Source organism: Haliotis cracherodii, unplaced genomic scaffold (genome assembly GCF_022045235.1).
Source record: "Haliotis cracherodii isolate W230 unplaced genomic scaffold, xgHalCrac1.p SCAF_13, whole genome shotgun sequence".
NCBI classification, from domain to species: Eukaryota; Metazoa; Mollusca; class Gastropoda; order Lepetellida; family Haliotidae; genus Haliotis; species Haliotis cracherodii.
In genome coordinates, this window is record NW_027266268.1 from 32,733,404 (window position 1) to 32,756,717 (window position 23,314).

At 39.1% G+C, this 23,314-nt stretch overlaps 1 protein-coding gene across 1 annotated transcript; it reads right to left on the reverse strand.

Annotated features, from left to right (window-relative positions):
* Positions 1–6,867: 6,867 nt before the first annotated feature.
* Positions 6,868–23,210, reverse strand: LOC139459194 (mitoguardin-like). Its single transcript, XM_071240648.1, has 13 exons — positions 23,018–23,210; positions 22,337–22,619; positions 18,664–18,837; positions 18,150–18,241; positions 17,159–17,377; positions 15,428–15,540; positions 14,379–14,451; positions 13,642–13,728; positions 12,664–12,762; positions 11,648–11,782; positions 9,187–9,240; positions 8,631–8,747; positions 6,868–8,219 (listed from the first exon to the last, which is right to left on the reverse strand). Exons 2-13 carry the CDS (start codon positions 22,584–22,586, stop codon positions 8,079–8,081), a joined length of 1,554 nt encoding a protein of 517 aa, XP_071096749.1. The 5' UTR covers positions 22,587–22,619; positions 23,018–23,210; the 3' UTR covers positions 6,868–8,078.
* Between the last annotated feature and the right edge of the window lie 104 nt (positions 23,211–23,314).

A 23,314-nucleotide genomic window follows, 5' to 3' on the forward strand; every position in this document is an offset into this window, starting at 1 on the left:
GTTACTAGGTTACCGGGGTAAGAATAACAGAATATTGACTATATCTTCCTGTGTCATTCACACACAGCTCATGACATAGACATGTATAATACAATAGTGATAAAACAACCACTAGCCTAGTATCAGTCATACTAGTACCAGTCATACTAATATCAGACATAGTATCATCACATCAGATTGTTTCTTCTCGTAATGGCGGACATCTTAGAGTACATGCACACAAAGTTGAGCACTGACAAGCAGATGATGTAGTACATCACATCAAAAGCATAGATAAAAAATTCAATAACGACAATATAAATAAGAATATCTGAAAACTTTGGGGCTGATCATTCATAATAGGGTGGTGTGGGATTATAAGGGTTGAGAGGGGTACTTAGGGGGGTTTGGGAAGGATTTGCTGGAACATCCATGAGTTCTAAAACGTAGCTCTGAAATTCCTTGTCCCTTGTTTACCTGACCCTGAAAAGACGTCAAAGTGGTTTATTATCGGGGGAAACCTGTAGTTTTTTATGCCTTCCCACATCGCTCTTGACTAAAAAAATTAAATATACTGAATAGGCTGAGTGTTCACTTCACCCTTCACCTACACATGGAAATAAAATTTGTGTGAAAATATAATATCTTAGTTTTAAGAAGAAAATATTCTTACATGCCCCTTCCTGAAAATAAACCCTTTTTAATTCATCATTAAGTTAAGTCAAACCGGTCCACAAGATAACAAGCAGTGTTAGTTATGCTTGTCTTGTCATTCTTGCAGTCTAAGCAATTGTATGTTGTGAATACACACATGGTGAAGTTGGCATCAGGCAGTATTAAACAAACTCTTCATTATATTCAGGTCTCCAAAACCTGTCGTGAATATATTTTATTTTTTCGCCTAAGTACCCTCAAAGCCTGATGTTATTTGTGACATAAACAACATCGAGATCTTACACAAGTCTTGTAAACAAAGTGTTTTATACTCTGACTATGGATTTTGACCTGTATGTGCGAAAAAAATGTTCAAGAACAAATCGTTACTATGGTAACTGATAAAGAATATTGATACATATCTTGATCCAAAAAGGTATTCTTCAAATAGGTGCAAATGTCATTAATTAACGTTGACATTACACGTGTGTTGTGTATTCTGATTCAAAAAGACTATTCGATATTAAAATCAGCTGCCTGAAGAATTAAGATTAAAATATCATCACAGAAACTACACTAACCATAAAGCCTAACACTTGATTAAGCCTATGTCCAAAATACTCCAACAAAACTAAAAGCCTAAACACGTCACAACACACAATCAGAACACAGGCGTAAAATCAAAGATATAAAAAAAACTATACAAAATATATTCTGGTTTATAACCAATAACACTAATTCAATTCAGAGTGTATCAAATGGCTTAAGATTATTCCCAGCTCCAACAGGACTCCTGGCATACTAATTCTCGTACCTTATATCAGAATACCGTATTCAATGTAATAAGCGCCCCGCTCTAATAAGCGTCCACAGCGATATTTGCTAATATATTGGCTAGTGAACAATCCCAATTTGCAACCTTCCAATTGACCAATGTACACAAGACTTATTCATTTGTGTATGATATGCACTTGTGTGTTTTATGCACCCTTAATTACGGGCAATTAAATTCTGGGGAAATATATTTGTCGTGTATAATACGCACAGATTTTTCTTTTGTATCATTTAGGCTGTAAGCATAGACCACAAAATTAACGATCTTTCAGCTCTTTCACCAAAATTATATTCTAATAAGAGCCCCCTTGGCGCTTAATTTGTTGAATATGGTAGTACAATTGAAAACATCTATCCACCCTCGGCTGTAATACTATCCATCATTGTTGGTACTCATTTTAAAATGGGATACAAGTCACCTTAAAGGGACTGACATTTAATACTCTGAGGCCTGGAGACAGGGGGTTGTGAGGGGGACGAGAGGGGGAGATGTGTGGCTTGGTTTCTGTTTAGAAACTGACTATTCTCTGTCACTGCTTCCAGACATGTTCAGTCTCCGTCAGTCGCATCTGAAACAATTTTTTTTCCGACAAATGCTTTTTTTTCAGGACATCCACCTTGTCCAGTGAACACATATTTGTTTGCTTTGTAAAACCGGAGGCCATATTTATATTTTCATCTACTTCTCTGACATGTTTCTTATTTCTTGTTTTAAGTCTCCCACCCTTCACAGAATATGAAATGGTTGGTCCCTGAGGCCTGCGTTCTTGACTAACGTTGACGCCTCATAAGTTACATCAATCCTCAAACCAGACAACTGTAAATTGGAACAAGTCTGTTCCTGTAAATCGGAAAAACGCTGTTCCTGTCAATCGGAACAACGCTGTTCCTGTCAATCGGAACAACGCTGTTCCCGTTGTGGCCGTCACAGCAATCTTTCCTTGTGACACATCCCCCATCACCCCTGCCATGATGACTTAATGGACCTCAAAGTTCAAGGAAATCAGTGACAAGTAATCTAACATATAGCAATATTTCAGCTATATGATGGCAGTCTGTAAATAATGAAGTCCTTATCAGACAATCCAGTGATTGACATCATGAGCATTGATCTACGCAATTGGGATGCGATGACATGCATCATCCAAGTCATGAATGTGACCGTCCGATCCCGTTAGTCGCCTTTTACGGCAAGCATGGGTTGCTGAAGACCTATTCTACCCTGGATCTTCGCAAATCTAAGTGTCAGGGGAACACTTACAAGCACTCATGGTGGACATTGAACTGATTGGCATGAGCTACAGGGAGTGTGACCATCGATAAAATCACTCAATATTGTAATCAACATTATTTGTGCCCCCAGACAATGCAACTTTGAACAGTGTTTCAGTTATATGATGGTGTGTCAGTTATATCATGGCATGTCAGCTTTATGTGGACGTGAGTGAGCGGGTATGGTTTTATGCCGCTTTTAGCAATATTCCAGCAATAGCACGGCTGGGACACCAGAAATGAGCTTCAAACATGATGTGGGGAATCGAACCTGGGCCTTTGGCACGACAAGCGAACGCTTAACCACGAGGCTACCCCATCACCCTTGATGTGGAAGGACAGCCTGAAGTGATGCAGGTCTTAGATGTTTAACACCTGGTGAAACCTGCATAGGGGAGGTTGAAGATGTATCAGTGAGTGAGTGAGTGAGTTGGGTTTAACGCCACTTTTAACAGTATTTCAGTTATATCACTGCGTGTCCGCTTAATGTGGGAGGAAAGCCTGAAGTGATGCAGGTGTCAGACGTTTACGACTTCTGTGCTGACAAACCTGGAAACATAATCGGGGTGAACCAGGATTCGAACTCACAATCATAGGCTCCTGCATGTCCAAAGGGACCCAACTCTGCACAGCGAATTGAGAAGCGAACTGACGACTGGACCACCTATGCCCCCTGAAGGTGAATCAACCAGCGCTGAATCATTCAAAACCAGATCGAACACAACTAATTCCCTCAGTCTTTGACCAAGTCACGTTTCAGTTGGGGATTTACTTGAATACCATAGGAAGGGAGTACCTACGAAGACAGTCTCCTAGTTTGTTCCACAATGTTCTTACTCTTCATATAATAATTGTTTGTTACACTTGTGATAAGGGGAGAGTTGTTTCTCTTTCACACCCAGCAATATTCCAGCTATACAACACCAGACTGGATCAGCCAATCCAGTGATTGACATCATGAGCATCGATCCACACTGTCGGGGTACGATGACAAGCTATCAAACAAGTCCCCAAGCCTGACCACCCAGTCGCCCCTCACTACCAATATTAACCCTTTTTAACATCACTTAATTGACCTCAAAACTTATTATTTTATTTATTAAATAAACTTTTAGTGAATGAGATGGTAAACAGATCATCAGACATGTTGAAGTAGACTATTCCAGCACAAGCAAAACATAATGATATACTCCCTCTGTGCTGCTGTTAAAAAATTGTAAAAAAAGTCTGTAATATACATGTACGCATAAAATACAGAGTGACTCATGTAAATTGTTGGTCTAATTAGGGGGTGTTTATAAAGATTACAAACAGACGGGTCCAACAGTTGCTCATTGTATTTTGGAGCAGGGCAGATTTTTTAAGAGGGTGCCTAATAATTCGAATACGGTAACCCTTATAACCGAACCGTTGCTCACTGCTGATTTGGGGCTTCTCGTTTCATTTCATCTTCCATCTTCTATAAATCAACAATCCACATTAGTTTTCTCAATAAAATTGAAAATTAAATTCCTTCCTCCTTTCCTCAAATGTTTGAAAACCAAAGTGACCAAGAAACATTTAAACTATTCATATGCAGCCAAACCGAAACACAGGATCTGGCACTTTACATCCATTTAACAGCGACTTAAACACAGTGCTCACAAATAACATAACAGGTATTCCAGGTAGCATATTCACTCACATCCTCATTAATCCAGTGTATCATGTCGCCACTCTGCTGAGATAAATACCCTGGACCACCATAGCTTCATTTTAAGTCCTATTTAAAGTATGCGGAGCTAAAAATAGCCATCCAATCAAATTACACTCATGAGCGAGAGAAACTGGGAAGCTAATGATAAGACAGATGAAATGGTGATGTCACTTCCTAATGAGGCTATTATAGCTAATGGGTCCAAGGCCCACTTGCACAAAGCGATCTTAGCGCTGAGATGATCGTAACTCCAATTCTTTAACACAGGCTTACAATAGTCGTAGCGCTAAGATCGCTTTGTGCAAGTGGGCCCAGGGTATTTATCACAACAGAAGGAAGACATTATACACTGGATAATCGAGGCTGTTTCTCTCATACCTTTGGCAAGTCGGTCAGCTTCAAACACATAGTAGAGTGAGTGAGTGAGTTGGGTTTAACGCCGCTTTTAACAGTATTCCAGTTATATCATGGCGTGTCAGCTTAAAGCCCGAAGTGAAGCAGGTCTTACACGTTTACAACTTCGGTGAAACCCATGAGCACGGCTATGGTGCTGACAAACCTAGAAACATAATCAGGGCGAACCGGGATTCGAACCCACAATCATAGGTTTCTGGCGTGCCTAAGGGACGCAACTCTGCACAGCGAATCGCGGCGCCTTAGACGACTGGGCCCCCCGTGCCCCCTAAACACATAGTAGAACACAACGGATAGTAATAAACATTGCTAGCAGTAGAGAGGCAGGAAGCAGGGTTGGTCAAATCAATTGCACTTGCATATCACAGCAGTAATGGGTATAGGGTACAACGTGTAGCATCTGTGCACATCACCATGGTTACACAGTGCATGCTTCTGATTGGCTAGGTGATCATGTGACTATACAACAAGTGCATCGTGAGCAATGACATACAGTGAAAGTTTGTTAACTCAAAACCATGGGGCGAGTGAGTGTATATTGATTAACGCTGCAGTCAGCATTTTCTGGCAATATCACAGAGCCTGCAATAATCAAGTTTGGACCAGACAAACCTGTGACTGAAAACATGAGCAATGAGCCAGCCGATCCCCATATTTGATGTCATGACAGATTATAGTCATGTAAAAAATCAGGTGTTCTTTATTTTTTTATAAATATATTGAAACTTCTGTATACCAAGTATCCCAAATATCTGAAGATGTCTCTCTGCTGTTAATCTTCTGATTTATTTAAAACTTTTAAGGCCACACTTCTTTAATTTTATGTTTGACAGATTTATTTCAGTTTTTCCAAGGTCGGTCAAAATAAAAATTTAAAAAATAATTATTCGCCATGTCAATTATTTAGTTATTTATATGAAAGTCATTCTGCTGTGGAGTTAAAACTGCATCTGACTTCTTGAATCTCTGATAGTGATGTAGACATGAAATTAAGATATTACATTTCATATTTTATAAGAGGGTCTATATTACTAGTGGGACACATAATGAAAATAACTAATATGTTTAATTTATTTCTTTTCCAGATGCTTTTCAGAGCGGGTTTTGGGCCCATGAAAATAAAAATAAAATGAGTAGCCCGAAGAAAAACAATTACTTCTTACAACACTGCCACATATCTTAAAATTCACCTAGCGGCAGAACTGAAATATGAAATACAGAACTAAAAAGGAGAATTAAAAATCTTTAACAAGAATAGGGTAGAGAGTCGTGGAACCATCGTCCATGTACAATTGCCATATCTGGAGACAACTGAGTGACCATATTAAACCACATGCTGATAAAAATTCTTTTGAGACCATAAAACAAACAAAACATTGAGCTAATTGGGTAAGAGTTAACAATCTTTCAGTGTACTGTTACATGGCGTTCAAGTGTGGGTTCGGACACATGAAACAATTTGACAATATCCAAGAATACAATATGACTAGCATACAGGATCATTGATGAGTCAAGTTATGATTATAATACCATTCTAAAGTCTACTATGAATCAATAAATATCAACAGCAGGAAAGTCGACCTATTGACACACATTAACAGTAAATAGTACTCAATCTCTCAAACAGGGCATATCATCTCGGACCTAAACAGGGTTTGCCAGACCAGGGAAATAAGATGCAAGGATGACAACACATTTAATGATGTATTTTCAGGAATTTATAGGGATTCCAAACTAATCGGCCTTGGCAGAATTTTGAAATAAATAACTGTTTTGTTTAGAACTGGGAAATATTTTTAAAGTTCTTATTTTCTTACTTTCTGAGATATCTTAACATTGCAATAAATGCAAACATGTAAAATATGCATTAAAGCCCCTTCCTCTTTACTGGTCCTGTTGTCAGTGAAATACAAGTCAACATGACCAAGACATCATGTCAGTCAGTACTAGAATATCCTCAGATCTTTGTTTAGCGGTAGCGAGAACTAAGATCTGATTTTAATGAGATTGTGTAGACACATCACTACTTGCCTGTAGCAATATAGAAACATTCGCATCTGAAGCAGTTGAAAATTCCATCTGAGAATTACTGAATATCATTGTTTACATATTAAACAATATAACAACACATTAAAAACAAATCAGTATTGACGTAATGAACGAGAAGATCTGATGTTGAAAATGATTCATATGAAAACTTCTTTTCAAAAAAGAATATCAATTTGTCAGGACATGATTATCATGTTACCATGGGAACAGTAGCCACGTAAGTTTAACCATAAACATTTGACATGTCCTTGATGCAATGGTTTAATCTAGTCATCTCAAAGTTATCTTGTCTGTTACCATGGTTACAGGTAACATGCAATTGATAGTGTCGCTGTTACCATGGTAACAGTTTCAATCGCAAAGTTATCATGTATGTCACCAAGGTATCAACTCACATGCAAGTGATATCATTGGTGTTACCATGGTTACACAAGACCTCATAGCGCTATCATGCCTGTTACCATTGCTATCGCTAAATGTCCTCTACCGCTGCAGCTATGAACATACAGTGATATACAAGATAAATATACATATTAGTAACAACAACATGCATAATGGAATATTTACAAGTAACAAATGACTGAAAATGAAATGAGAAATGTGATATTTCAATATTAGTTATAGTTTTCTGAACACTCTGTAATGGCCCTCTTCATTGTGAACAGAACAGGTAGAAATCATGTGAAGAATTTCCTGTTTCCATGGTTACATTGCTTGTGTAACATGTGACCCTCTCACGTCATCTGATGTAAAATACTAAACAAAGTAAAGAATCCAACATGATCACGATTTGAAACACTGCACTAAAAGCTATCCATGTCTTTAAAATCACCATGGCAACTGGGTCTGATACCGACGACTCTGCAAATTCTGAACTCAATATTAAACATGTCGAAAGTGGGACTTTGAGTTTCTTCCGTTCCAGTCTTTATCTGTTATCATGTAATGCTGATATTCCTCCCACAGGAAGATATATATGATATCAACTCCTGTATCCCCGTGCGATAACAGTGTGGTGTTAATGACCAGGTGTAGATACAGTGTTATTCGCAGGTAGTGATATCTACTCCTGTATCCCGGTGCGATAACAGTGCGGTGTTATTGACCAGGTGTAGATACAGTGTTATTCGCAGGTAGTGAGGTCTATTGAGGTGAAGGTACAGAGTTGTCCCTGGGCAGACTATGACACAGACAACCGGTCCTCTGCCTGCTGACTCCGCTGTTCCGCCAACTTCATGATATCGGCTGCCAGCTCCTCCACCGTCGTGAACCGAACCTTGTCGAAACTGAACATATCACAGATGAATCCTAGAATAAGTTCCTGAAAGGAAAATTGTCATGATTGAAAGTACAGGTATTTGTCAGCAGGTGATCAGTACTCACAATATAACTTCATATTCACTTAAACTGTTCAACAAAATTTGAACAGAATCCATGTATATTTTCAAAGTTATTGGTCACCCAAATGTTTCAGAATATCATTCTAAATTAAAAATGGAAAAATAGCTGTATGTTTTCAGAAAATCCAAATATTGAAATCAAACTTTGCACTGCACCTCTCCTATTGGTGTAGAAAGTATTTACCAAGTGTGAAAGGAATCTATGCAGTAGTTTTCAAGATAAAGGTCGCACAAAAAATGTCCTCAGAAGGACGGACAGAAGGAAGGAATTCCTTGGTATAACTAATAAAAACCAGCCTCTTAGATCAGGGTAAATTATATGTGAATCTTACCCTGAAAAAATTGCACATGTGTTTGAGATCCGACTCAGGTCCCAGGAATCCCCAGGCTAACACTGGACTGACGTGTTCTGTTACTCCATAGAAATGGGATATAAAACCATTGGAAAACTGCAATCAATGGAACAGGACCAGAATTATGAACAATCTTTCACTGAAGAACAATGTGAAGGGAACAAATACCAGATATTAAAACAGAAATATCTCGAATAAACATAATAAACAGATATTAAATGTTAAAAAAGATATATCTCAAATAAACATGATAAACAGATATTAAAAAAGAAATATCTCAAATAAACATAATAAACAGATAGTAAAACAGAAATATCTCAAATAAACATAATAAACAGATAGTAAAACAGAAATATCTCAAATAAACATAATAAACAGATAGTAAAACAGAAATATCTCAAATAAACATAATAAACAGATAGTAAAACAGAAATATCTCAAATAAACATAATAAACAGATAGTAAAACAGAAATATCTCAAATAAACATAATAAACAGATAGTAAAAAAATATATATTTCAGCTCATGTACTCACCTTTAACATTCTTCTCTTGGCTTTTAACACCGACCACACAGCAGTGGCTAAAGCCTGAAAACAAACAAACAATCATGGACATTGTAAAACAATCATTGACATTGTAAAACAAACAATCATGGACACTGTAAAACAAACAATCATGGACATTGTAAAACAATCATGGACATTGTAAAACAAACAATCATGGACATTGTAAAACAATCATGGACATTGTAAAACAAACAATCATGGACATTGTAAAACAGACAATCATGGACATTGTAAAACAATCATGGACATTGTAAAACAGACAATCATGGACATTGTAAAACAGACAATCATGGACATTGTAAAACAATCATGGACATTGTAAAACAGACAATCATGGACATTGTAAAACAAACAATCATGGACATTGTAATACAGACAATCATGGACATTGTAAAACAAACAATCATGGACATTGTAAAACAGACAATCATGGACATTGTACATGTTGTAAAACAGACAATCATGGACATTGTAAAACAGACAATCATGGACATTGTAAAACAAACAATCATGGACATTGTACATGTTGTAAAACAGACAATCATGGACATTGTAAAACAGACAATCATGGACATTGTAAAACAAACAATCATGGACATTGTAAACGAAACAATCATGGACATTGTAAAACAAACAATCACAGACATTGTAAAACAAACAATCATGGACATTGTAAAACAAACAATCATGGACATTGTAAAACAGACAATCATGGACATTGTATAACAAACAATCATGGACATTGTAAAACAAACAATCATGGACATTGTAAAACAGACAATCATGGACATTGTAAAACAAACGATCATGGACATTGTAAAAACAGACAATCATGGACACTGTAAAACAGACAATCATGGACATTGTAAAACAAACAATCATGGACATTGTAAAACAGACAATCATGGACATTGTAAAACAAACAATCATGGACATTGTAAAACAGACAATCATGGACATTGTACATGTTGTAAAACAGACAATCATGGACATTGTAAAACAGACAATCATGGACATTGTAAAACAAACAATCATGGACATTGTACATGTTGTAAAACAGACAATCATGGACATTGTAAAACAGACAATCATGGACATTGTAAAACAAACAATCATGGACATTGTAAACGAAACAATCATGGACATTGTAAAACAAACAATCACAGACATTGTAAAACAAACAATCATGGACATTGTAAAACAAACAATCATGGACATTGTAAAACAGACAATCATGGACATTGTATAACAAACAATCATGGACATTGTAAAACAAACAATCATGGACATTGTAAAACAGACAATCATGGACATTGTAAAACAAACGATCATGGACATTGTAAAAACAGACAATCATGGACACTGTAAAACAGACAATCATGGACATTGTAAAACAGACAATCATGGACATTGTAAACAAACAATCATGGACATTGTAAAACAAACAATCATGGCCATTATGTTATAGTTACAACACACCAAGACGAGTTGTTTGGGCAGTAAGAGCACGGTTTGGCTTGGCATTTGATTGACAGACACAAGGACCGAGGGGCGGAGCCCCGAGATGATCCTTTTGTCTGTCAATCAAATGCCAAACCAATCTGTGCTCTTACTGCCCAAACAACGAGTAGGTGGGTGTGTTGTAAGTGACTTATAGCACGGGTTACGATGGTCATTCCAAAATTCCAAGTTTGTGTAAAATTTAGTGTATTTATAATATGACGTTAAATATGACGACACATGCTTTCTGACTTCGAACCGTTTTTAACTTTATATCTAATTGTTAAATCAAGTGTAAACTTTGGAATTTTCAAAGGCACATTAGAAATTTCAACTATTAATTTTCCGAATTTAGCAAAATGCGTTATGTGTCCAGTTGTTTTTATGTTTGACAGTTACATTGTAATCTTTTAATAAAGTTATAACCATTTCTATTGTTTTTTGTTGTTTATTTACGTTATTACCCTTGAACACCGTGTACAACACTAAAGAAACATTGTAAGTTTGAAATTTCTCAAGCCAGTGGGCGGGGCTTGCTGATCTTGGCATCAGCCAATGGTAATAATCTTTAACAAACCGTGCTCTTACTACCATGATACAGCACGGGTAAGATCAATGGTACCGCTCGCAACCCGTGCTACAAGCTCCAATACAGCATAAAGGTAGCATCTTGTTTTCAAGGTATGAGAGCTGCAAACTTAATATATTACTTAGGGAGAGTGTAAACACAGTAGTCTGTATTAACTAAGCTATATCATGGGCCGGGAGGCTAGTAAATAATGGAGTCAGGACCAGTGTCACTGATGCGCTTTATTATTATTATCCTGTGTAATTCCATATCCTAAATAATACAAACCTTATTCCCACTATATATTTATGATACGTAAACACACTCATCTAATATTCTGAACCAATAGATAATACTTACAGTTTCCTTGAAACCATTTGACAACCATCGATTCTGTACAACAGCCACTACGGATGCTGGCGGGTTGTCTAAATCATCGAACGCATCCATCATTATAAACTCTAACACAATGTCGTAGAAGGACATAGTCTTCACCTGAAGTTGAAAAATATACAAGTCATGACACAAAGGAAATACAAAAATATGACCTCAATTCAATCTAATTAAGTACACAAACATTTATTCAGGCTCAAGAGTATAAGTGTGAAGCTCATTTCTGGTGTCCCCCGCCGTGGTATTGCTGGAATATTGCTAAAAGCGTCGTAAAACCATACTCACTCACTCACTCAAGAGTATAGTAGTCACTTTCTGGGCCCCACACCGCACAGAGGGAGTGAGTAAGGTTTTACACCGCTTTTAGCAATATTTCAGCAATATCACATCGGGGGACACCAGGAATGAGCTTCCCACATTGTACCCATGTGGGGAATCGAACCCAGGCCCAGGCATGACAAGCAAAATGCTTTAACCATTAGGCCACCCCACCGCCCCTACACTGCACAGAATAGAAGGGCTGTTTGTTCCTGGTGACACCGATCCCTGAAATATGAAACATGCTGGTATTTCTCACATCCTATACTCTCATAAAAATTGAAATAAACACATAATTTACGCTGAGAGTCCTGTGCAAAACAGTATGGTGTTATTAAATCTTAAAAACTATCAATATTGTAGTGTGCATGTTGCATAGAACTGGCATTTCTATTCTTTTCCCCATCAATAATAGACTTCTAGCTGAGTATGTACAATATGACATCAGTAAAACTCTTGGAATATGTCACCTGCTTTGGACCCCATATTCATGCTATTGGACTAACCTCTTGTGCCGGAACTCAGCCCTCATGCCAGAAAACTCACCCCTCAATACCAGGGCTCACCCATCAATGCCAGAACTAACCCATCAATGCCAGAAGTCAGCCTTCAATGCCAGAACTCACCCCTCAATGCCAGAACTCATCCCTCATGCCAGAACTCACCCCTCTGCCTTTAAGCTCTTCCTCAATCTTGTCCCAGCTATCTGGAACCTCCACGAACGTCACCATCTTGTCAAAACAGACATAAAACTCCTCTGGATCCTGCAGCACAATACAAACATACAGCATAAGTATCATGTTTATGTGGGATCCTGCAGCACAATACAAGCATACAGCATAAGTATCATGTGTATGTGGGATCCTGCAGCACAATACAAGCATACAGCATAAGTATCATGTGTATGTGGGATCCTGCAGCACAATACAAGCACACAGCATAAGTATCATGTGTATGTGGGATCCTGCAGCACAATACAAGCACACAGCATAAGTATCATGTGTATGTGGGATCCTGCAGCACAATACAAGCATACAGCATAAGTATCATGTGTATGTGGGATCCTGCAGCACAATACAAGCATACAGCATAAGTATCATGTGTATGTGGGATCCTGCAGCATAATACAAGCATACAGCATAAGTGTAATGTGTTTGTGGGATCCTGCAGCACAAATCAATTTAACTGCTGGCCTGTTGGCCCATGGCCAGTTAAAGTTACAAAGGGCTTGCTGAAACGTTACATAGATGACCTGTCTTGCTAGTCAAAATTTCACCCCTTCTCCATGTATGTTTAATTTTTTTATTTGGACACTGCTCGTGAATCATGTAATTTCGATGAGAAAATATTTATATGAGGCCGTGTGAATGTTTAACTCAAAGAGAGATATATGTCAGTCATCTCGGTAGAATGACAACCAGTCGCCATTTTGTAATGTTGTGTACAACATTTCTATTTGCTCATAAGGTATTTCAGGGGTGAGGAGTTCTAAAATGTTCAGAGCCCCACTAGGTGTCGATGAGACCTCAGGTTCGGCCACTTCATGGCCTCCACCACTTAGTAGGCCAGGTAGTTTGGAGAAAGGCCAGTAACTCTTAAAAGGCTACTGAGCTGTGAGACTAACATCTTGACGTGACCTTCACCTTTTCAGCCTGTATGAGCATGTCCCCGATCAGCCTCCTGCCCGTCACCCGCCACCATTCACGCTTCGCATCATCTTTGAAGATATGCTGGAAAACACAAGAACAAAACACAAATCTTTTTACTACTCTCCCTAAATTGTGCATCTGCTCTTGTAACAATGGCCGTGCAATGTTCAGAGTTTCTTTAACCTGTAATTACCGATTTTTTCCTGGTAAATATGGCTAGACTGGTAATTTCAGATTACCTGGGACTAGCTTAAATATTGTGAAATAAGTAGGATAAAACATAACCAAAATAATAACAGGAGCACAATTTAGTGTTATATTTTAAGACATGTGTAGTACTTCATTGGCATTGTGCATTCACAGCTTTCGGCCATCGCAGCCATGTCAATTTACCCATATCAGAGGTGGTACACAATGTATGTGATCTAGAGTACCAGTTGTTGGACTTTCATTTTTGTGGAAGCCTCCGTGGCTGAGTGGGTTAGATCGCTGAGGTGATTTGTTGCCTCACTTTGAGAGTGTGGGTTCGAATCCCAGATGGGACTCAACCCCCAAAAGGACTAGAATTTGTTTTATCCCAAATATGACATTCCGGTATTTATTTATAATTTCATCCTGCACCGAATACAAGTTTCTTTTGTCACTGTGTATTGCCTGTAATTTTGTATTGCAGCATACCGGTAATACATTGCAGTGTTAATAAAAACAAGTTCAGAGTATTAAGCACATACCTCAAATGCTAGTCTCAGACCAAATAACTTTGCTAAAAATTCGGTATCAGAAAGACATTCCGCCATCTCAGTTCTGAAAGAAAAAACATGTGTTACCACCATGACACTGCAAAAACAAGCCACCAACATGACTACTATACATAATTAACATGCAGGGCGGTCGGGTAGCCTAGTGGTTAAAGCGTTCTCTCGTCACGCCTAAAACCCAGGTTCGATTCCCGATATGGGTGCAATGTGTGAAGCCCATTTCTGGTGTCCCCCGCCGTGATGTTGCTGGAATATTGCTAAAAGCGGCGTAAAACCATCCTCACTCACTCACTCATAATTAACATGCACGTAATGGCGGGAATGTGCCGAGTGAGACTTGTCAAAAGTTCTGATTCTGAGCCTCCATATATCGATAGAAACGCCCATTTTGTCTTGAACACTTCCTCAATCACTACTAATCCTCACATAGACATTAGTCTGGAGATTTTAGGGTTTATACTGGTGAAATACACAAGTAGTCACAGCCCCAGTTTAAACATGACTTCTCTGCAAAGGGAGATAATACATTGGCTCTTGAAACAAGAAGAGAGTAGAGAGTATTTTACCCAGAATCCCTACAGCAGTCTCTGTAACCTAGTCTGAAGCCCGAGTCTAGTAAACTTTTGTTTGGTCTAGTGATTCAGATAATACAGACACAGATAATGATAGTAATGATAGAAAGAGAAATGCCAAGTGTGAGATAGGATACGTTTAAAAATTGATGCACTGAGACAATTTCAGGCTAGTCATACTTATAGAAATAGATTTATTTGACACAGACTGCCACCGAGAAAGAATGCTGTTGTTTAACCCTGGAAACCGTGGTGAGGAAATGCCATGGAATGGGTAAAACATTTCACAGTCACTTCTGTCCCGTTACCTTGGATACCAAAGAGAGGCAGTATGACTGAAAAATTGTTTTAGTTTACATGAATATATTTGGAAAGGAGTGTCAGAATATCAAAATATCATGAACTTAAAATAATCATTTTGGTAATCCTGCTGCATGTTACCATGGTTACCTGAGAGATCTGCAGGAGATGTTCCCATACTTGAGCTCGAGCAGCCCGGCCTCATACAGTGGCAGGTAGCGGAACAGTTCTCGGTGTTTCTCGAGGTCAGCCAGGTTGGCCATCTGAAACCAAGGAGAACCTGTAACATCAATACTGCCACACCAACCATATTGAACTTTCAGAAAATAACAAAATGGCAAGAAGTACATTTTAAATAAATAATATATTAATAATATAATGTATTTCTAAGGCGCATGGCTTCCAGCTTGGATGGGCGCTCACCGGGGCTACATAAAATTATAACAATGGTCCTTGGATCCGTGTGCACTCAAATTTCATTTTCAGCTCCCTGAGGAGTATGCAACCCAAGCTCCCTGTGAGGCTCTACAAGGTTAACAGTCACATTACCATCTCATCCTACCAGGTACTCATTCACCGCTGAGTAAACAGAGGCACACTTCGAACAAGTCACTTGCCCAAGGAGACACCACATGTGCTCTACGTGCTTCGGGGTGGGGCAGGACCGTCGCCCTACAAACTCTCATGAGCACAATGTCACACATCCACCTACTCTCAGCGCCCAACATTGCTTAAATTTGCCCGATTGTGACCTGTGGCTGTAAACTGGACCACGTACCACCACAATGTAGTCAGTACATAAATAGGGGGCACAGGTGGCCCAGTCGTCTAAGTTGCTGTGATTCGCTGTGCAGAGTTGCCACCCTTGGGCACGCCAGAAACCTATGATTGTGGGTTCAAATCCTGGTTCGCCCCGATTTTATTTCTAGGTTTGTCAGCACCATACCTGTGTTCGTGGGTTTCACCGAAGGGCTAAACGTCTGAGACATGCATCACTTCGAGCTTTCCTCCCACATTAAGCTGACACGCCGTGATTTAACTGGAATACTGTTAAAAGCGGCGTTAAATCCAACTCACTCACTCAGTACATAAATAAAAGCCACAGTCACAGGCTGACAGACCAAGGATCATAATCGGATAAAACTAGGATTCAAACACACCATCAGAAGATGCTGGCCAGGCCAAGGGTTTGAAATCTGCACAGCAAGTTGCCATGCCTTTTGTTTGCCGCACTCAGCAATATTCCAGCTGTATGACAGTGGTCTGTAAATAACTGAGTCTGGACCAAACAACCCAGTGATTGACATCATGAGCCATTAGCCACCTCTTATGACAAGCATAGTCGCCTCTTACAGCAAGCATGGGTTGCTGAAGGCCTACTCTACCTCAGATCTTCATGGGTCTGTCTTGCCTTACGAATACTGGAGCACTATATTGCATCATTGATTACCAAAGTGTGTTGAATCGTGTTCAAAATTTAAAAAGAATTCCAAGTGTATCATTACTCATGCATTTCATGTAATTTGAGTGAGTGAGTGAGTTGGGTTTAACGCCGCTTTTAACAGTATTCCAGTTATATCACGGCATGTCAGCTTAATGTGGGAGGAAAGCCAGAAGTGATGCAGGTCTCAGACGTTTACCACTTCGGTGAAACCCACGAGCACGGGTATGGTGCTGACAAACCTAGAAACATAATCGGGGCGAACTGGAACCCACAATCATAGGTTTCTGGCGTGCCCAAGGGATGCAACTCTGCACAGCGAATCGCAGCGCCTTAGACGACTGGGCCACCCATGGCCCCTCATGTAATTTGACAAAACAAACACGAATCACGAATCATAACTAATCAAATATATAATAGTACACACAGTTAATACTCACATCTGTGGCCGACACGAAAGAGTCCTGATCGCTGGACGAGTCGTCGAGACTCCGCTGCCTCTCCTGGAGACGGTCAATCTCTGCAAAGGCAGACAAGGCTGACTCCAGCGCCACCTGGTCTGCATGGCGCTCGCACTGGCGCTCGTAGTTGTCCTGCATACGGTACGCCAGGTCCAGCAGGTGCTCCAGACGATGCTGTAGTGCTGCCGTGTCAGGGTCCTGTAAACACCATGGATAAGTCAGCCTACATGTCATGCTTTTCATCCTCTTTTCTGACATGAATCTAATATTTAACAGTACTCCAGTTATATCACGGCGTGTCAACTTAATGTGGAAGGAAAGCCCGAAGTGATGCAGGTACCAGACGTTTACCACTTCGGTGAAACCCACAAGCACGGGTATGGTGCAGACAAACCTAGAAACATAATCAGGGCGAACCGGGATTTGAACCCACAATCATAGGTTTCTGGCGTGCCCAAGGGTGGCAACTCTGAACAGCGAATTGCGGCGCCTTAGACGACTGGGCCACAAGTGCCCCCTCTAACACTACAGACAATTTGACATATGTGTGATTGTCAGAAGAGTGTCTATTTGTTCTTTAACACCGCAATTAGCAATATTCCAGCTGTATGACAGCGGCCTGTAAATAATTGAACCTGGACCAGACAATCCTGTGATTGATAATGTAAGCTACAATCCTCACCACCAAGGTATGAAGACACGCTATCAACGAAGTCACCAAGCCTGACCACCCAATCCATATACTACAACATATTCTAAAGAACACCCGATTGTTTCACATGACTATAGTGAATCTGTCAGGGTGGTCTGTCAGGGTTGGTGGGTATTGAAACACAGAGCCTTCCAATTGTGGGTGCTCTTTAGCTTGCTTTGAAAAGTATATATATATACTTTTATAAGATCATTCTTTATTGCCTGTTAGGGAATTTTTGTATAGTCATTTAAATTTCGGTATTAGTTCCCAACACACCGGTATAGCAGGGTACGGCTGGTCATCCACGTACGACAGCTTCATCACAGCATCCTCCCAGAGTGCAACAGCATCGCCCAGGTTCTCCATACCTGAATTACAAGGTGAGACAAACGTACAACACATAGTACATCTAGTATGTTACATCTCAAGGGGTTTAACAATCCACTGAACGTTAATCCTGTGCCAAGATATGAGTACTGAAGAGCTAGGTCAGCATTACAGCATCGTTTTTATTTCCATTTAAAAAGAAATTCTTGATTTTACCACCGGCTACCAGGAAAAAAATACTTGCATATGGCTACTTGGTAAAAGTTTGAACTTAAAGGCCTGACCCATTCACCACCACAACAGAATTGAAATCACCATCTCTTTGTAACTTGAGTGGATGGCTATTTTTAGCAGCACAGTCAGCTATGTCACAGATAACAGATAATGTAAACCACAGTCAAAGAAAATCCCAAAAGTTGTGTAAAACTTCTAAAACTACATATTTTCTGCTGCAGTGACTCACCGAGCTGACACAGCTGTAGTGGGGACATATTGTCGGGGTCCACGCCGGGGTGTGTGACTGTTGACGATGACGCCCCTCCCAGGCTGGAGAGAGAGCTGGATAGGGACCTCTGCTGGATGAGCGAGCGCATCGACCCACTCGGACTGACGCTGTCTCGCAACCGAGATGGGACGTCTAAAAACAATAGTTTCAAGATCTCATTAGGTACAGCTGGCTCATACAAAATCTCAGCTATCAAATTTAACGCCTTATCAAGCATTGTGGTCAAGGCAATGATCACACTCTTCAAGGTCAAAAGTAAGTTTTGGTTTGGCATTAATGTAGCTATAGACAGCGGCCTGTAAATAATCAAGTCTGGACCAGACAATCCAGAGATTGAAAGAGCGAGCACCAATCCCGCTGTCAAGGTACGATGATACACAATTATCCAAGTCACCAGGCCTGGTCACCTAATCCATTTTGTCTGCTCTTACAAGAAGCACACGATGCTTAAAGTAAGACCCAAGTATGCTTCAAACATATTTATAAGGATATTCTTACTTTATTTCATTGTTAGATTAAATCCACATGTATACACAAATATTAAAATATTCTCTAAATGTTCATTTAAATGCACCAGAGGCAGATTCAAATTTTTGACATTTTTAAATCTACCGGTATGCGTTTTTGTCCATTATGTGATATGGGTGTTGAGGACGAATTTCTTGTACTTTTTATCTGTGAGTTTAACCAAGATATCCGAAAACGTTTTGTACCCGCTAAATACCTTAAACAGCAATGTACCACATCCCTTATATCACTTATGTCTAATCAATCTTCTGGTGTAATCTACAGTCTAGCTCAATTTCTCCATCAAGCACTCAATATTCGGCAAGAACTTGTAAATACAAATGTCTCCTAGAACGCACATATATGTTGAAAGTATGTATACATTGTGTGTATTTGTATATAGGCCAGAGGCCTTTCATACAATAAACTTCTTGTCTTGTCTTGTATGCTTCAAACATATTTATAAGGATATTCTTACTTTATTTCATTGTTAGATTAAATCCACATGTATGTACACAAATATTAAAATATTCTCTATATGTTCATTTAAATGCACCAGAGGCAGATTCAAATTTTTGACATTTTCAAGATTTGAAAATTGTTTGATAGGCATTACTTAGAAGTTGACGGATGACAAGATAGACACAATTTTATCATGTTTATGGATAACAACTTCTTTAATACTGTGATTTGAAAAATAACCTTTTTTAGTTCTTTAGTTATTTTTTAGTTCTTAACTTCCTTAATTCAGATGTATTTGAACATTGTATGTAATATTGCATTCAGTGCAACAATGTTTAACTAAGCAGTAAAGCATCTTCCTCTTTATTGGTCCTGTTGTCAGCGAAATACAAGCTGTTGCCATGGTTACTACATTTTTCAAATTAACAAACCATACCCATCTGATGTGAATCTTCTGATGTTGTATTTGTTGCAAAAATTAATATTCTTTTTAGATAACCATCGTCTCCATTTAACATGACTGGTATAAAACAAATAAAATATCTCTATGTATATATGGTGGTCAGGCTGTAATGGTAGAAGGCTGTAATGGTAGAAGGACAGAGGAAACTCTTCCTGATACACTATACTCCCTTATAAATTCTATAATATGGTACTCAACTTTTGATAGGGACTTAATGAGTGACCACATGGGATCTGCATGTGACTGATTGCTGGGAAATGTTATTACTAGAATAGCATCATTAGTATTCCATATTGCCATGGAACTGAAGAATGTTCAGATTAATTTCAAGTTGACAAAACACAAACACAGAGTTCAAGAACTTGTCCTCGAATACAAAGTATCTCATTGCCCCTTTAACGTGTTCAGTAGCATACGCACATTGATGTAATGCTTGCCAGTTGTTTACATACACTCTACATGGTACAGGATTTCTCAATGGTCGACATCAGATTATTCTGTTCAGAGTTATTGTAAACATGGTAAATTTGTTTCAATGAGGTCCTAATAAATTATTAAATTTTTATCTCTGCCCGTCAGATATGATCCTTAACACAATTTAACAAAACACTCAATATGCTGAAACCTTGCTGAATTGTTACAGTCCTACACCGTCAAAATAGTGATGAAATGAACCTTTCCACTCTGCCATTGTCAGCTGATGCAAAGCTACATGCAGCGACATAGGAATTGGTTATGCACTGTGAGAAATTGCATGCAGTGTTGCGAGTGTGCAACTCACTGTTTATATTGAAAACGTTTGACGAATGAATAAACTATCGTGTAAGTTGTCTAACAGTTGGGAGTAGTGCACTTTACCGGGCGCACTTTTTCAGATCCAATTAGCGCTGTGGGGTCTCGAACGCGCTTCGCTGGCTCATCGACTCTGCTAATTAATGTGTTAATTAGCCGACGCCAAACCACTGGACCACGGGCGCTATCACATGTAATAAGTGCTCGTTTAACGGGTCATTAGAATCCCGATCAACATACATGCGCAATTCAGTAAACAATGAATTGCGCATGCGTGTGACGTCACGGTCCGCTCTCCCATTCATCTTCTCTTGAAACCACACCCGCAATTGTTTATGTCAACTTGACCGACCAATGGGATTAACCGGATTAATGCTTGAAAAGGTAAGAATTTATGGCCAAAGCAAGCTAACCCTAAGGACCGAAAAAGGGTGTTGGATCGTAAAGATGTGTAAGTCTCCCTAAGACCGAAAACGGGTGTTGGATCGTAAAGACGTGTAAGTTTCCCTAAGACAGAGAACGGGTGTTTGATTGTAAAGATGTGTAATTTTCCCTAAGACCGAGAATGGGTGTTGGATCGTGAAGCGAGAGTCACCAGAGCGTGAGGCACGGTAACGGTATAACCAGACAGCGGTGGCACTATAGCGCGGTAATTGAGCGGATGGTAGAGCTCAGCCAGCTGCGCCCGATAAACTGCATTGTTGCCTAACAGTATACTGATCGAGAACATGTAGGACGCTGGCCTCCATTCTATCCTTTGGGCATAAGAACATCCCATTCAATTGGTAAATCCCAGGCCTCATCCGTGGTTCCATCCCCGGCCGTGTCATACCAAAAGACATTAATAGAAGCTACTTGTTGTTACCCTGCCTGGCAGTTGGCATTAAGGGGCTAAAACAAGGACTGGTAGGCTCGGAGTCAGTATACTGTGTCTTAGTGGGGAATTGATATTAAACTGCGGCATGTTATCTCAGTGGGCTAGCACCATAAAATCGGCATTAGTCCAGACTAGTATATAAAGCCACACCCACATGTGCATGCACATCGCTATATACCATAGCATATACAGTGCAACAATCTTGAATGCGACGTAAAAAACATTTCACCTCACCTCTAAATTCCCAGGTACACTTTATGGATCATACTAAGCATATTATATGTCCATGTTAATATTTACTTTATGTATACATGTTTGTCCAGATTAGCTTTGTGAAGAACATTTATCATGTTTATCAATGGATTTGTATTATATATGCTACTCAAAATAAGTTAAAGAACACCTCATTTTTTGCCATAGGAAAACATTTTTCATGACAGATTAAATAGTCATATTGAAAAATCAGATGTTCTTTTACTTTTTTTTAGTAGTATACCAGCATACATCATCACAAAGTGTATTCTAAGTACCTCCATTTGGTGTAGCAGCTGGTTTTCTTATTCGTCCATATTTCCTCTGTAATTCTGCCAAGCCCGGTTTATGCTTGTTTCCTTTCTTCAGTGTGGGAGGTCGCCGACCCCTCCTTCGACGTAGCATTGCAGCTATCAAACCAATCAAAGCAATGCCTAGAGAAACACTAAAGGCAGTATACTTGAACTGACGTGACAGTTGTGGCAGCGCTGGTAGGCGTTGCTGAATTTGGGCGAGATTCTTGAACATGTTGGCGAGGTTCCTCTATCAACTTCACTGTATCTGAAACCATTCCAATTTTTTACTGAATAAATTTCTATACTAATAATTCCAATGATGAAAATAAAAATGTCTACTCGGCTACTGTGAGACAGCAAAGAAATTTAATAACACATCAGACAAATTCAACAAACATTTCAATCGTGTCACTGATTCTAGAATACGTTTTTGTTGATGTTCACATATTTCGGCCCATATTACTTCAAACATAAAAAATAATATTGTAGTACTTATTAATACAACAATAACAAACTCATTATAAATAACAGTGTCAATACTTAGATATCAACATGGGCCTACATGATATACTGAAATTAAATAAATCAAATTATTTTTCAAATCTAACAACAGCGATCAAGTTCTCCGGTTGATTCGAGGACATCGAACAAAAACAAAATTACCATTATGTAGATTTATTATTGATCCCAGCGCTGTAATGAAGATCTCAAGTACAACTATTGCCAAGAAGCCTTCAAAGCTAACTGTAAGCTAAGAGATGCTGTAACTATGCATATCTGTTCCGTTATAAATCACGTTATCTCTGTTCTATTGAAGCCGCTATGTGCTCTTGACAGAATCATGCCCTTGGTTCGGAATTGGCTTTACCGGGCTTGGTACAGCCACATATTCGTATTTCAACGAATCAGACAAAGTCCCATGGTTTCAATGTATTTTATTTATTACTTATTTTAAGTAGA